The following is a 14,755-nucleotide window of genomic DNA, read 5'->3' on the forward strand; positions in this document are numbered from 1 at the left end:
CCTCCAAAAAGCACAACTTTACTGGCATCTCATATATTTGACTATGATATATCTTCATCTATACTTATGCAGAAATATTTTTATTTCTTTTCTTTTTTATTTAAAATAGATTCATCTTTTATATGATGCATCCCAGCCAAAGTTTCTCTTCCCTCCACTTCTCCCAGCTCCAGTGTACCCCCTGCCCAGGTCCACTCTACCTCCATTTCCCTTCAGAATGAATGGAGCAGGCCTCCAAGAGACAACAACCAAACACAACAAAAACAGATACAATAAGACAAGGCAAATGCCCTTATATCAAGGCTTCACAAGGCAACTCAACAGGATTAAAAGAGTTCCAAGAGCAGGGAAAAGAATCAGACAAACCTGCAATTGGAGCCATTAATTCAAGGAGCATGTACTTTGAATTCCATGCATTTGTGAATTTTCCTATTTTCTTCTCTTTATTTCTAATTTCAGTGTAGCATAAAGTGTAAATCATATTCTTATGCTTTTGACCTTACTGTGATTTTTTTTGTCAGTGCCAATGATGTGTGATCATGAAATTTAAATGATGGCTTTCCTATCTATGCCCTTAAATTTTTACATGTTTTGTGTGGTTGACATAAATTATGCAAATAGGAAGTCAGATTTCAGCTTGTAACCAGCTGAATATGTACACTGGAAGCATTTACAATTTTTTAAATTCTCATCTATTTTTTCTAGGCTTACAAAATAGTTTTTAAGAATTATCTAGAAGAATAAATGATTTTGACAATTTGCACAATATCTTGAAGAGTGAATGAACATAACAATTTGTTACACTGTGAAAATATACACAGAGGCATATGAAAATAATACAAAGTTCAGAGATAAAAAAAAAGCTTGCAAATGTCAGAATATCAAAAAGTTCTAATAAATGGAGAAATTGTGGTCTTATGACAACTAGCTTTTCATTAGCAACAAATATGAATACCTATTTACATAATTTCTTATGTCCTTTTATTTTGTTACAAATTATCATTAATATCAACTACTTTTAAAAAGAAAACATTATTTTAGCAATATAAATCATAATTCTTTTTCAATATTTTTATTCTTTGAGAATTTTATACAACGAATTTTGAGCATATTCATTCTCTCAACTCTTTAAATATCTACCATCTCTACCCTCACCCATCTTCCTACCCAACATTAAGGTTCTTTTTTATTTTTCTCTCTGTTGAGTCCAATTGTTTTTGCCCAACTCTTTCTGTGAGTGGGGCCTAACCTGGAGAGTGGTGGACCTACCACCACTCTCGGTAAAGAAAGCTGAGTCTCCCTATCACAGCAGCTATCAAAAGCTTTTAAATTAGCAGTGGGATTTTGTGCCCAACTACCATCTCTGTGCTGGGATTTTTTTCAGCCTTAAACTTGTGCAAGTCTTGTGCATGCCATCATAATCACTGAGTTCATATGTGCAACTATGGAAAGCAATGTTTTCCTGAAGTCATCCTATACCTTCATCTCCTATAATCTTTCTGCTACCTCTTCTGAAAAGTCCCTGTGTCTTGAAGGGAGAGGTATGATATGTATGTCCCACTAGGCCTGAGAACTCCACAGTCCCTTATTCTCAGCGTGTTGACCAATTGAGAATCTCTCTGTTGATTTTCTTACATATATACATTAAGGATAATAATAGTAGTTTTTGGTAGCCATCAAGTTATTTACTTCATATATATTTTTAACTTTTCCTTTGATACATTTCTTATTTATGTATATTTTTATTTCATTTTTCTGTGTTTATAAAAGTAATTTTAGAATAAAAGCATTCCATTTTGCAAAATGAAAACAAGTCATTGATATTAGTGTTAATTTTTCTATCTTTAGTTATTGTTTTATATTACCTCTGATATGCCTTGACCAAGTTAGGGTAACTTCAGGAAATACCTGACCCTTGAGCTTGAAAAGCCAAGTTCAACATCAAAAAGATCATTAAGCATTGAGGATTCATTCCAGAGATTCAGGGATGGTTCAATATATAAAAAAAAAACTGTCAAAGTAATCAACCATATAAACAAACTAAAAGAAAAAAACACATAACCATCTCATTAGATGCTGAAAAATCCTTTGACAAAATCCAACACCCATTTATAATAAAAAGCATACAAGAAACATACCTAAACATAATAAAAGCAAAATACAGCAATCTAATTGCCAGCATCAACTCAAAGGAATTCCACTAAAATCAGGAACAAGACAAGGTTTTCCACTCTCAATTGAATTTTCCACAAATTTAATATAGTACTTGAAATTCTAGCTATAACAATAAGACAAGTAAAGGAAATCAAGGGGATAGAAATTGGAAGGGAAGAAGTCAAAGTATCTTTATTCTCAGATGATATGATAGTATATATAAGCAATCCCAAAAACTCTACCAGGGAAATCCTATAGCTAATAAACATCTTTAGTCTAGTAGCTGGATACAAGATGAACTCAAATAAATCAGAAGCCATCCTATATATGAACAATAAACTGGCTGAGAAAGAAACCAGAGAATCAATGTCCTTTACAATAGCCTGAAATAATAAAAAAATATCTTGCTGTAACTCTAACCAAGCAAGTGAAAGACCTATAGGACAAGAACTCCAAGTCATTGAGGAAAAAAATTGAAGAAGATATCAGAATATGGAAAGATCTCCCATGCTCATGGATAGGTAGAACCAACATAATAAAAATGGCAATCTTACCAAAAGCATTCTGCAGATTCAATGCAATCTCCATCAAAATCCCAACACAATTGTTCACAGACCTTGAAAGAACAGCTTGGTATTGGCTTAAAAACAGACATGTGGAGCAATGAAATTGAATTGAAGACCCTGACATTAATCCAAACACCTATGAACATTCGATTTTTGACAAAGAAGTCAAAACTGTACAACGGAAAAAAGAAAGCTTCTTCAACAAATGGTGCTGACATAACTGGACGTCAACATGTAGAAGATTGCAAAAAGATCTATATCTATCACCATGCACAAAACTCAAGTCCAAATAGATCAAAGACATCAATATAAATCCAGCTATGGGCTGGAGAGATGGCTCAGCAGTTAAGAGTACTGACTGCTCTTCTTAGAGGTCTTGAATTCAATTCCCAGCAACCACATGGTGGCTCACAACCATCTATAATGAGATCTGGTGCCCTCTTCTGGCATGCAGGCAGAACACTGTATACATAATAAATAAATCTTTTAAAAATAAAAAATAAATAAATCCAGCTACACTGAACCTGATAGAAGAGAAAGTAGGAAGTAGCCTAGAATACATTGGCACAGGAGACCACTTCCTAAATATAACACCAGTAGCACAGACACTGAGAGCAACAATTAATAAATGGGACCTCCTAAAACTAAGACGCTTCTGTAAGGCAAAGGACAAGGTAAATAAGACAAAACGACAGCCTACAGAATGGAAAAAGATCTTCACTGACCCAACTACTGACAGAGGGCTGATCTCCTAAATATATAAAGAAATCAACAAACTAGAAAAATCAGTCAAATTAAAAAATGGGCTATGGAAATCTACAGATTCAATGCAATCCCCATCAAAATATCAACACAATTCTTCACAGACCTGGAAAGAATAATACTCAAATTCATATGGAAAAACAAAAAACCCAGGATAGCCAAAAGAATCCTGTACAATAAAACAACCTCTGGAGGCATCACGATCCCTGACTTCAAGCTGTACTATAGAGCTACAGTAATAAAAACAGTTTGGTACTGGCATAAAAACCGACATGTGGACCAATGGAATCGAATTGAAGACCCTGACATTAATCCGCACACCTATGAACAAATAATTTTTGACAAAGAAGCCAAAAGTGCACAATGGAAAAAAGAAAGCATCCTCAACAAATGGTGCTGGCAAAACTGGATATCAACATGTAGAAGGTTGCAAATAGATCCATATCTATCACCGTGCACAAAACTTAAGTCCAAGTGGATCAAGGACCTCAACATAAATCCAGCTACTCTGAACCTGCTAGAAGAGAAAGTAGGAAGTAGTCTTGAACGCATTGGCATAGGAGACCACTTTCTAAATAGAACACCAGTAGCACAGACACTGAGAGAAACAATCAATCAACAGGACCTCTTGAAACTGAGAAGCTTTTGTAGGGCAAAGGATACGGTCAACAAAGCAAAGCGACAGCCTACAGAATGGGAAAAGATATTCAACAATCCCACATCTGACAGAGGACTGATATCCAGAATATATAAGGAACTCAAGAAATTAGGCATCAAAATGCCCCACAGTCCAATTAAGAAATGGGCTATAGAACTAAACAGAGAATTCTCAACAGAGGAAACTCAAATGGCTGAAAGACATTGTGGAATTGCTCAACATCCCTAATCATCAGGGAAATGCAAATCAAAACAACTCTGAGATACCACCTTACGCCTGTCAGAATGGCTAAGATCAAAAACACTGAAGACACCTTATGCTGGAGAGGATGTGGAGCTAGGGGAACTCTCCTCCACTGCTGGTGGGAATGCAAGCTTGTACAACCACTTTGGAAGTCAATATGGCGATTTCTTAGAAAATTGGGAATCCATCTCCCCCAAGATCCAGCTATACCACTCTTGGGCATATACCCAAGGAATGCTCAACCACACCACAAGAGCACTTGTTCAGCTATGTTCATATCAGCATTGTTTGTAATAGCCAGAACATGGAAACAACCTAGATGCCCTTCAACTGAAGAATGGATAAACAAAATGTGGTACATATACACAATGGAATACTACTCAGCAGAGAAAAACAATGACATCATGAGGTTTGCAGACAAATGGATGGACCTAGAAAAAATCATCCTGAGTGAGGTATCCCAGACTCAGAAAGACAAACATGGTATGTACTCACTCATAACAGGATACTAGATGTGAAACAAGGATGACTGGACTGCTACTCACATCACCAGGCAGGCTACCTGGAAAACAGGACCCCAAGGAAGACACAGGGATCGCCCAATGACAGAGAAATGGAATGAGATCTACATGAACAGCCTGGACATGAATGGGGTAGTGAAGGGCGAGGGTCGAGGGAAAGAGAGCTTGGGTGAGTGGGAGATCCCAGCTGGATCAACAACAGAGAGGGAGAACAAGGAATAGGAGACCATGGTAAATGAAGACCACATGAGAATAGGAAGAAACAAAGTGCTAGAGAGGCCCACAGAAATCCACAAAGATACCCCCACAACAGACTGCTGGCAATGGTCAAGAGACAGTCCGAATTGACCTACTCTGGTAATGGGATGGCCAAACACCCTAATTGTCGTGCTAGAAACCTCATCCAACTACTGAGGGATCTGGATGCAGAGATCCATGACTAGGCCCCAGGTGGATCTCTGGGAGTCCAATTAGCAAGAATGAGGAGGGTTTATATGAGAGAGAATTGTTGAGACCAAGGTTGGATAAAGCACAGAGACAAATAGCCAAACAAACGGAAACACATGAAATATGAACCAATGGCTGAGGGGTCACCAACTGGATCAGGCCCTCTGAGTGGGTGAGACAGTTGATTGGCCTGATCTGTTTGGGAGGCATCCAGGCAGTGGCACCGGGTCCTGTGCTCATTGCATGAGTCGGCTGTTTGAAACCTGGGGCCTATGCAGGGTCGCTTGGCTCGGCCTGGGAGGAGGGGACTGGACCTACCTGGACTGAGTCCACCAGGTTGATCTCAGTCTGTGGGGAAGGCTTTGCCCTGGAGGAGATTGGAATGGGGGGCGGGCTGGGGGGGAAGGTGAGGGGGGCAGGAGGGGGGAGAACAAGGGAATCTGTGCCTGTATGTAGAACTTAATTGTATTGCAAAATAAAAATTTTAAAAAAAAATGGGCTATGGAGCTAAACAGAGAATTCTCAACAGAAGAATCTCAAATGGTCAAAAGACATTTAAGGAATTGCTCAACATCCTTAGTCATCAATGCAAATCAAAACGACTCTGAGATACCATCTTACTCCTGTCAGAATGGCTAAGATAAATGTCAGAGATGACAGCTTATGTTGGAGAGGATGTGGAGCAAGGGGAACACTCCTACACTGTTGGTGGAAGTGCAAACTTATATAACCACTTTGGAAATCAGTATGGTGACTTCTCAGAAAATTGGGAATCAATCTATCTCAAGACCCAATGATACCACTCTTGGGCATATACCCAAGGGATGCTCAATCATACCACAAGGACATTTGCTTAACTATGTTCATAGCAGCGTTATTTGTAATAGCCAGAACCTAGAAACAACCTGGATGCCCCTCAGCAGAAGAATGGATAAAGAAAATGTGGTACATATGCACAATGGAGTATTACTCAGCAGTAAAAAACAATGATATCATGAAATTTGCAGGTAAATGGATGGAATTAGAAAACATCACCCTCAGTGAGGTAACCCAGACTCAGGAAGACAAACATGGTATGTACTCACTCATAAGTGGATAGTAGATGTAAAGCAAAAGATAATCAGACTACAACCTAGAGCTCCAGAGAAGCTAGGAAACATGGAGGATCCTAATAGGGATGAATGGATCACCTTGGGAAGGGGAAACAGAGGAGATCTCCATGAGTAAACTGGGGATGGGGGAGCATAATCAAGGGGAGGAGATGGGAGATGAAAACATGAGGGAAGGGGATGGTTGAGCTGGGGAGGGATGGAGTGGGAGAGCAATGAAAGAGATATCTTCATAGAGGGAGACATAGAGTAATGGAGAAACCTGGTGCTAGAGAAATTCCCAGGAATCCACAAGGATAACCCCAGATTAGACTACTAGCAATAGCAAAGAGGGTGCCTGAACTGGCCTACCCTGGTCATCAGATTAGTGACTACCCTGTCATCATAAAGCCTTCATCCAGTACCTGACGGAAGCAGATTCAGAGATGCAAAACAAAGCATCAGGCTGAGCTCCAGAGTCCAGTCAAGGAGAGGAAGGAGCGATTATATGACCAAGGGGAGTCAAGATCATAGTGGGGAAATCTACAGAGACAACTGAACCAAGCTTGTAGGAACTCACAAACTTTAGACTAGCAGCTGTGGAACCTGCATGGGACTAAACTAGGCCCTCTGAATACCAGAGACAGTTGTGCAGCTTGGTCTATATGAGAGGCCCCTGCCAGTGGTTTCAGGATTTGTCTATGGTACATGAGCTGGCTTTCTTGAGCTCATTACCTGTGGTAGGATATGCCTTGCTTACCCTTGAAAAGGAAGGAGGGGCTTGGTCCTGCCTCAACTGAATGTACCAGGCTTTTCTGACTCACCATGGGAGGCCTTACCCTTTTGAAGGGGGAGGCTGGGAGGAAGCAGAAGGAGGGATGAGAGGGAGATCTGTGGTTGGTATGTAAAATTAATAAAAAAAATTAAAGAAAAGTAATTATACTTATAGTAATTCTTACAGTAAGCCATCATATCTGTGCATGGTTTGGTTAATTCTAACTTTAGTTAGTTAGCTCAGGAAATTTGCTGAAATTAATAATACCCAATGAAATTTCAGTAGAACTGAATGTCCTCACTGGAGACTTTATTAGAAATGTGGCCCTTGGAGACTGGGAATTGGGTAAGTTCTGTAACAGCAAATGGTTTTCCTCTCTGTGCAAACAAAGCACAAAGTGCACCATGAGGAAGTAGGAAACTGGAAGGACTTCTGGAAACTGCTCAGACAGATGACAGGTGCATTAGTACCAGGTAACCGACACGGGACAGATACATTGTTATAGGAAGGAGTGGAATGTATCCATCAAGGTGCACATCCACTTACAGTTCTCCATATACACTAGTATCACCATAATTCTGAACTTTCCTAAGATCTTAGTAGCTGGACTTCCCATTTCCACTTCACTATTTTCTGTGAGGGAAAAAAGTAGAATGTTCAGTTGTAATATGTAAATCTGATAATGAAAAATGAGAGGTTTTTTTTTTAACTTAATCCATGGAGGCTGTGACTCTGCTACATCATGTGACATGAACAAATGAAAGTTGTAGATGTAGATGTTTTAGGATGGTTTATCAACTGACCTTAAAATGGGGGAATTACCCACATGTACTCAATGTACTACATTAAATATTAAACACAGACAATATTAAATTATAATAGAGCAATACAATATCAGAACAATGTTAGCTGACAATCTTTGAAGACAAATGGAAACCAAAAGCCAAGGAAGATCAGATACTGAAACTGAGAAAATCAAGGAAATGAATTCTCCCCTACAGCTTCCACCAGAAATGATCCTGGTACTACCTTGATTTTTGCCTATTGGGACCCATTTTAGACTTTTAAATTCTAGGAATGTGGTCTAACAGATGTCTGTTGTTTCAAGATCCCATTTGTTTCAGGAAACTAATACATCTTCCAAATACTTCGCCTTGGTTGAAAATAAAATGTTCTTATTTTATGTTGCATCAAGTCCGCAGGAACTTTCCCCAGTCTTGATAGGTTTCACAAACACTGGTAGCTCATCCTATATTAAGGAATTTTCATCACTTTTCCCCCTGTACCTAACATGGTCTTCCCCAATCTTCCATGACTGATTTCTTGCAAGTCATATCTCAGCTTGGCTACTCAACTTTTCTCATGGACCTTTTCCATTCATCTCTTCTTATCACATGACCTTCATCATAGCACTTACTGATTTTATTCTCTTTTTCTCATTTTTATATTATCTCTATCTACTTCCTATCCCCCCTAACAAAAGAAGAATTCCATAAGAATGGAATGTATAATCATGCTAGTGTATAATAATCACTATAAAGAAATTATTGTGTAATTGCATGAATAAATAATAAAATGTGTGGAAGTTGATTGGCAGTTCTTATGAAGACTATTGAAAAAAATTTTAGGTCAGCAAAAAACAAATTCTCAAATTTGTAGGAAAATTAGGAACATGATGTTTTCTGAGATGCCTTTTTTGATTGAATCACATTTTTTTCAGCTTTGTTGACAGAAACACATTTCTTTCTCTTGGGCTGGTTCCACTCCCTGTTATCAGCCTTCCTCAGCAGGTATCCCATGACTCTGGCATCTCTAACATCTTGGTTACTACAAGGTAATCCAGGCTTCAAATTCACAGCTTCACACTATGGCCTTTCTACTAGGCCTCCATTCAGGCACATGCCTGGCCTCAGAGGCTTTCCTTAGTCTCAGGATCAAATTCATAGCCTATTTCTTTTATCCTCAGTGTTCACAATCCTAACTCAGTTACAACTTATACTGTGAAATTTTTGCTGACCAATTTGCCCATCTCACTTGCCATTTTTAACTCAAATTGGTAAGTATCATACAAAAATTAATTTCCTTTCTGAGTCTTTTAAATTTGCTTAAAAATAGGTATGTGTCTTGGTAGGTCTCAAAGGATATATGCAATTACTCCAATTTAGTTTGGATCAGAGTTCAGAAGATTGGGTCTCTCAGGCCATGCTCTGATGTCAATGCCAAGTAAATCTCCTTAGAATTATTTTGAATAGTTGAATAATTCTCTACCGACATGCAGACATAAATAACCAAGTGAACAGAGTTACCACTGGACCCTCTTTAAAGGCACATGAGGCAAATAACAGGCATCTATACAGTTCTCATCAGAAACTCAGGTGAGAAAGAATTTCAAAATGTACTTTTCTAGAAAAATGCCATTCTCTAACTTAGGGTTGTCTTTTCCTGTGATTTGAATTTCTCAATTTTAAGATATTGAAACTTCTTTTCCCACAAATATTTTGTCCAAATACTAGATGAATAATTGTCATTCATTTGTGTCACTTATGAATTCAAGAGAAGTCTAATTTTACCAAAATGAATGGGTATTTTCATAGTAATATGGGAATACATTTATAATGTTTTGAGATTATTTTAAAATAACATCATTGTACTTCCAACTTTCTGAATGGCATATAATTTTTTGTTCAGGATATTCCCTATGTGTACTAAACAACTTGTATGAGAAAGGATTAATTTTACATAATTTTTTTTAATTCTCAGTGAAATTTGAGGGCGTTTTCTAGTTTATCTTATGATTCTTAGACAGACAAGTGCCAATGTAAAATTTATTTTATCAATTATAAAGAATTTGGAAGTTGGAGAAAATCATATTTGGTGAACTCAAGCTGGCACAAAAATATATTTAGTGGAATAAAAAATTATTGAAATTATTAATATACATATATATTTACATCCCTTTTCAGTACATTCATACATTACTTTCAAGTAATGTTCCTGAGGGCTTCATCTTCAAGAAATCCAAAATTTAAAGATCAGAAATATTTTCGGTAAACCAAAAACTAAGAGACTTTCCTCTGTTGCTGCAAAACTTTTCCTCTCTCCCTGAATTTATACTAGAGCTATGGTCAGTAACTATCCAAATCACTGTTTTTACCGAAATGCCTCATAGGGTCAACTACAAGTCTAAAGAAAATACATAGCACAGAGTAAATACCCAATAAATCTCAAACCAGTATAATGTAAAAAGGAAGCGGTGAATTTTAAATAAGTGTAAGAACCATACAACCAGGAAATACTATTGTAACACTAAGCCCTGGAAAGACTGAAAGTTGACCTCAAAGAGATAGTTTCCACAGAAGAAAGTGGTCTGAAGACTGAACAACAGCCTATGTGAGTGTCTTCCTCAATGCTTAGGAAGCACACCAGGGTGTCTGTAAGCTGTCACTTCTAACTCCCAATGTCACTGTTGCAGCAGACACCTGCTCACTGACTCTGCTGTGAGCTCATCCACCATAAAACTGTGGTATGCAGAAAGCATTAGTGTTTCCTCAAAGATTACCTTAGATTTATCAAAGTTACAGAACATTGCAGAACTCAGAGCGTGACATTTATTTGTTAACAAAAGTTTTGTTTCCTGATTTTTAGAGTAATGGTTACTGTAGAGAATTTGAAAAAGGGAAAAATGCAAAGAAGAAAGTAATGAATTATAATTCTCATTGCATAAGAAAACTAGAATTGACATTTACATATTTTCCATGCTATCTTTTTATCATAGTTACACGTATTTATTTGGAGATTATGATTATATAGAAACATTGTTTATATATAAAACCTTGTTTTGTTCTTCCCTATTGTGTCAATTTTATCACTGAAATAAATATTTTAGCAATGATTATATAATCTGCCATGATAGGGGTGAATGACATTCCTAATAATGCATACCACTTAGTTGAAATGCTATTCTCACTACAAATAAAATCACAGCGGGAGTCATTACATGTAATTCTTTGCTTGTGTCTTTTATTTCTCTCAGCCAGATTCATCACTAATAGTCAAAGGGTGTAAACATTTAAGCATTTCATCCTTTACTCGTAAATAATTTTCCAGGGATTCCAACAACTTGCAGAAATGCAACTAGTTCTCCATTCCATACTATACAGATAAAATATTATCATTTCTTTAAATCTTTCTGTTTCAATAAGTAAAATAAATAAACTCCTGTCACTGTTTCAAGTAATATGTTTCTGATAAGGAAGTCAATCATTTCTGATTCATTAAAGCCTTATTAGTGTTTATGCCATTTATCTATTTTCCAACAATCCTGATCATTTGTAAGTTTTACATAGAAAAGAACTACAATTAACATTCATTTCTTTTGACATTTGATTTTATTCATGAGTTTTAATTGGGAATTTATTAATTGTAACCCCTAGGATTTCCTTCTTCTTTGCTCCTCCCTCACACCTTCTCTCTTTCTGTGTGTCTGTCTTTCTCTCATACTGTCTCTTGCTATCTCTACTCTTCGTGTCTCACTGCTCATTCCCAGTCTCTTATCTCCTCCCTGTGTCAGCCATCTGATTGTGCTTCCCAATCCTCAGGAGAAAATGCTTTCTAAATATCCACTGTTCCCTGAAGCATTTTATTTTTAGTGTATATCCAATAACATTAGAAATGGAAAAAAATATGAAAGAGAAAAATTACTGAAAACATATACATAACATATAATTTACCATTTTAGGCTATGCAACTGTGTAGCTCCACAGTGTTAGGTGCATTGTCTTTGTGCGACGATCACCATTACTCATCTGAAGAATTATTCCATATTCTCAAACAGAAAATGGATGTTCATTAAACCAGATCTCTCTGGTCCCAGTTCCCTACACAATCACCAGTTTAGAGTCTCTCTGGATGTGTCTGCTGTAGGTACCTCACTTAAGTAAAATTACGGAATGTATTCATTTTGTCTGTCTTCCTTCATTTGCCATTGGAATTTACCTATGTTGTAACAGGTCAATATTCTATTCCTTGATACGAATAGCTAATATTCCATTTTACGTATGCACATACTACATCCGTTCATCTGCCCATGCCACCTTTCGGATACTGCTGCTATCAATATTGTAGCAATGATAATCTTCTGAACATTATCCTTAGCTACTACTAACACAGCCATTGAACTTGTTTGAGAACAATGATATTATTTATAAAGTTATAAAGCAATTTTCCCAAGAAATGTTTTGTCCTAAGTATAAATAAGTAGAATACAACCTATGTGAATCCAATGTAAAATTTTCCTTGAAAATGTGACAGAATCGTGTTTAACAAATAAGTTTGAAAGGAATAACTTAGGCAGGGAACGTAGCTAGGTGTGACTCCACTTGGCATAGCATGTACAATACACTGGGTTCAATCTCAAGCCCAGAAAAGAAAGAATAATTGTACTAATAGATTCATCACTAATAGTCAAAGGGTGTAAATATTAAGCATTTCATCCTTTACGACTAAATAATATTCCAGGGATTCCACTAATTTGCAGAAATACAACTAAGTTTCCATTCCATACTGTATAGATCAAACTCAAGTCCAGCTGACTTGCAAAGGCATTAACCAAGATGCATCTCCTCCTTTGAAACAAAGAGAGTTTAACAATGTTTTGAACACACAGGAAACTAGCACTTTATTTCTCAACTTTTTTTTTTCAGACCATCAGGAATGGTTGAAGAAAAATCACACCATGAAACATGAGTTTATCCTCACTGGATTTACTGACCATCCAGAAATGAAGGCCCTTCTGTTTGTGGTATTCTTTGTCATCTATCTGATCACCATGGTAGGGAATATGGGCCTGATGATTCTGATTTCCAAAGAACGTTCTCTTCACACACCAATGTACATCTTTCTGGGCAACTTGGCTCTTGTGGATTCTTGCTGTGCCTGTGCTATTACTCCTAAAATGTTGGGGAACTTTTTTTCCCAGGACAGAACAATCTCTCTGTATGAATGCATGGCACAGTTTTATTTTCTTTGCACTGTTGAAACTGCAGACTGCTTTCTTCTGGCAGCAATGGCCTATAGCGGCCATATGTAACCCACTGCAGTACCACACCATGATGTCCAAGAAGCTCTGCCTTCAGATGACCACAGGAGCCTTCATAGCTGGAAACCTGCATTCCATGATCCATGTGGGGCTGCTATTTAGACTGGCTTTCTGTGGTTCTAATTATATCAACCACTTTTATTGTGACATCCTTCCTTTGTACAGACTCTCCTGTGTGGACCCCTATGTCAATGAGCTGGTGCTGTTTGTCTTTTCAGGCTCAATTCAAATCTTCACAATAGGTAGTGTCCTCATATCTTACCTTTACATTGTTTTCACAATTTTCCAAATGAAATCCAAAGAGGGGAGGATCAAAGCCTTCTCCACCTGTGCGTCCCACTTTCTGTCTGTTTCATTATTCTACGGATCTCTTTTCTTCATGTACATTAGGCCAAATTTGCTAGAAGAAGGAGATAAGGACATACCAGCGGCCATTTTGTTTACAATAGTGGTTCCCTTACTAAATCCTTTCATTTATAGCTTGAGAAACAAAGAAGTAAAGAATGTCTTGCAAAAAATTCTGATGAAAAAAATAATCTCAAGAAATTTTAAACAAGCATCCGCTACAGCTTAAAGACTTGATTCAGCAGAAACTTCACCTGAAATGCCACAGGGGAAATGCTTGTAAACTGTAGACAAAATGTTAAAGTATCCTAATGCTTTCAAATTAAGCGGCAGTATGCCAGGTGGGAACATTGTTAGAGGAGTAAATTGGGATGGATCTCAACAGAAAATAGGGATGGGGGGATGAAAAGTAAACTTTAAAATTCAAATACTCAAATAGTCTGCTGCCAGGCTCATGGCCTTTGTCAATGTTGGGGATGGTTACTATCCAAAGGACAAGAAGACTTGTGCCTAAAATATAAATTACTGCCTTTTTTTTTTTTTTTTTTTTTTTTGGTTTTTTGGTTTTTTTTTGAGACAGGATTTCTCTGTGTAGCTTTGCGCCTTTCCTGGAACTCGCTTTGGAGACCAGGCTGGCCTCGAACTCACAGAGATCCGCCTGCCTCTGCCTCCCAAGTGCTGGGATTATTAAAGGTGTGTGCCACCACCACCTGGCAAATTACTGTCATAAAAGCATTTATAATCGCTAGGCGGTGGTGGCGCACACCTTTAATCCCAGCACTTGGGAAGCAGAGGCAGGTGGATCTCTGTGAGTTTGAGGCCAGCCTGGTCTACAGAGTGAGTTCCAGGACAGTTTCCAAAGCTACACAGAAAAACCCTGTCTTGGAAAGAAATATATATATATATATATATATATATATATATATATATATATATGTATCACCTTGTCGCTCTTTGTAATTTGTAATTGTAGTTCATCACAATTATACTCAGATAGCTCAGAATTTCCTTGGCAATTTAAAATTAAACACATCAGTTTAGGATTTATCCAACCCCTACTCCAAGCAATGCGTACTACTCATTTTCATAATTATAGCAA

The 14,755-nt window shown here is 37.4% G+C and overlaps 1 protein-coding gene across 1 annotated transcript; it reads left to right on the forward strand.

Moving 5' to 3' along the window:
- The first annotated feature begins 1,444 nt into the window (after positions 1 to 1,444).
- Positions 1,445 to 13,885, forward strand: LOC131922883 (olfactory receptor 5K1-like). Its single transcript, XM_059277718.1, is given in 3 exon segments — positions 1,445 to 1,541; positions 12,917 to 13,283; positions 13,285 to 13,885. Coding segments are annotated over 3 exon segments (1,065 nt in total).
- The last annotated feature ends 870 nt before the right edge of the window (positions 13,886 to 14,755 follow it).

The sequence above is a fragment of the Peromyscus eremicus genome, chromosome 12 (genome assembly GCF_949786415.1).
Source record: "Peromyscus eremicus chromosome 12, PerEre_H2_v1, whole genome shotgun sequence".
Taxonomy (NCBI): domain Eukaryota; kingdom Metazoa; phylum Chordata; class Mammalia; order Rodentia; family Cricetidae; genus Peromyscus; species Peromyscus eremicus.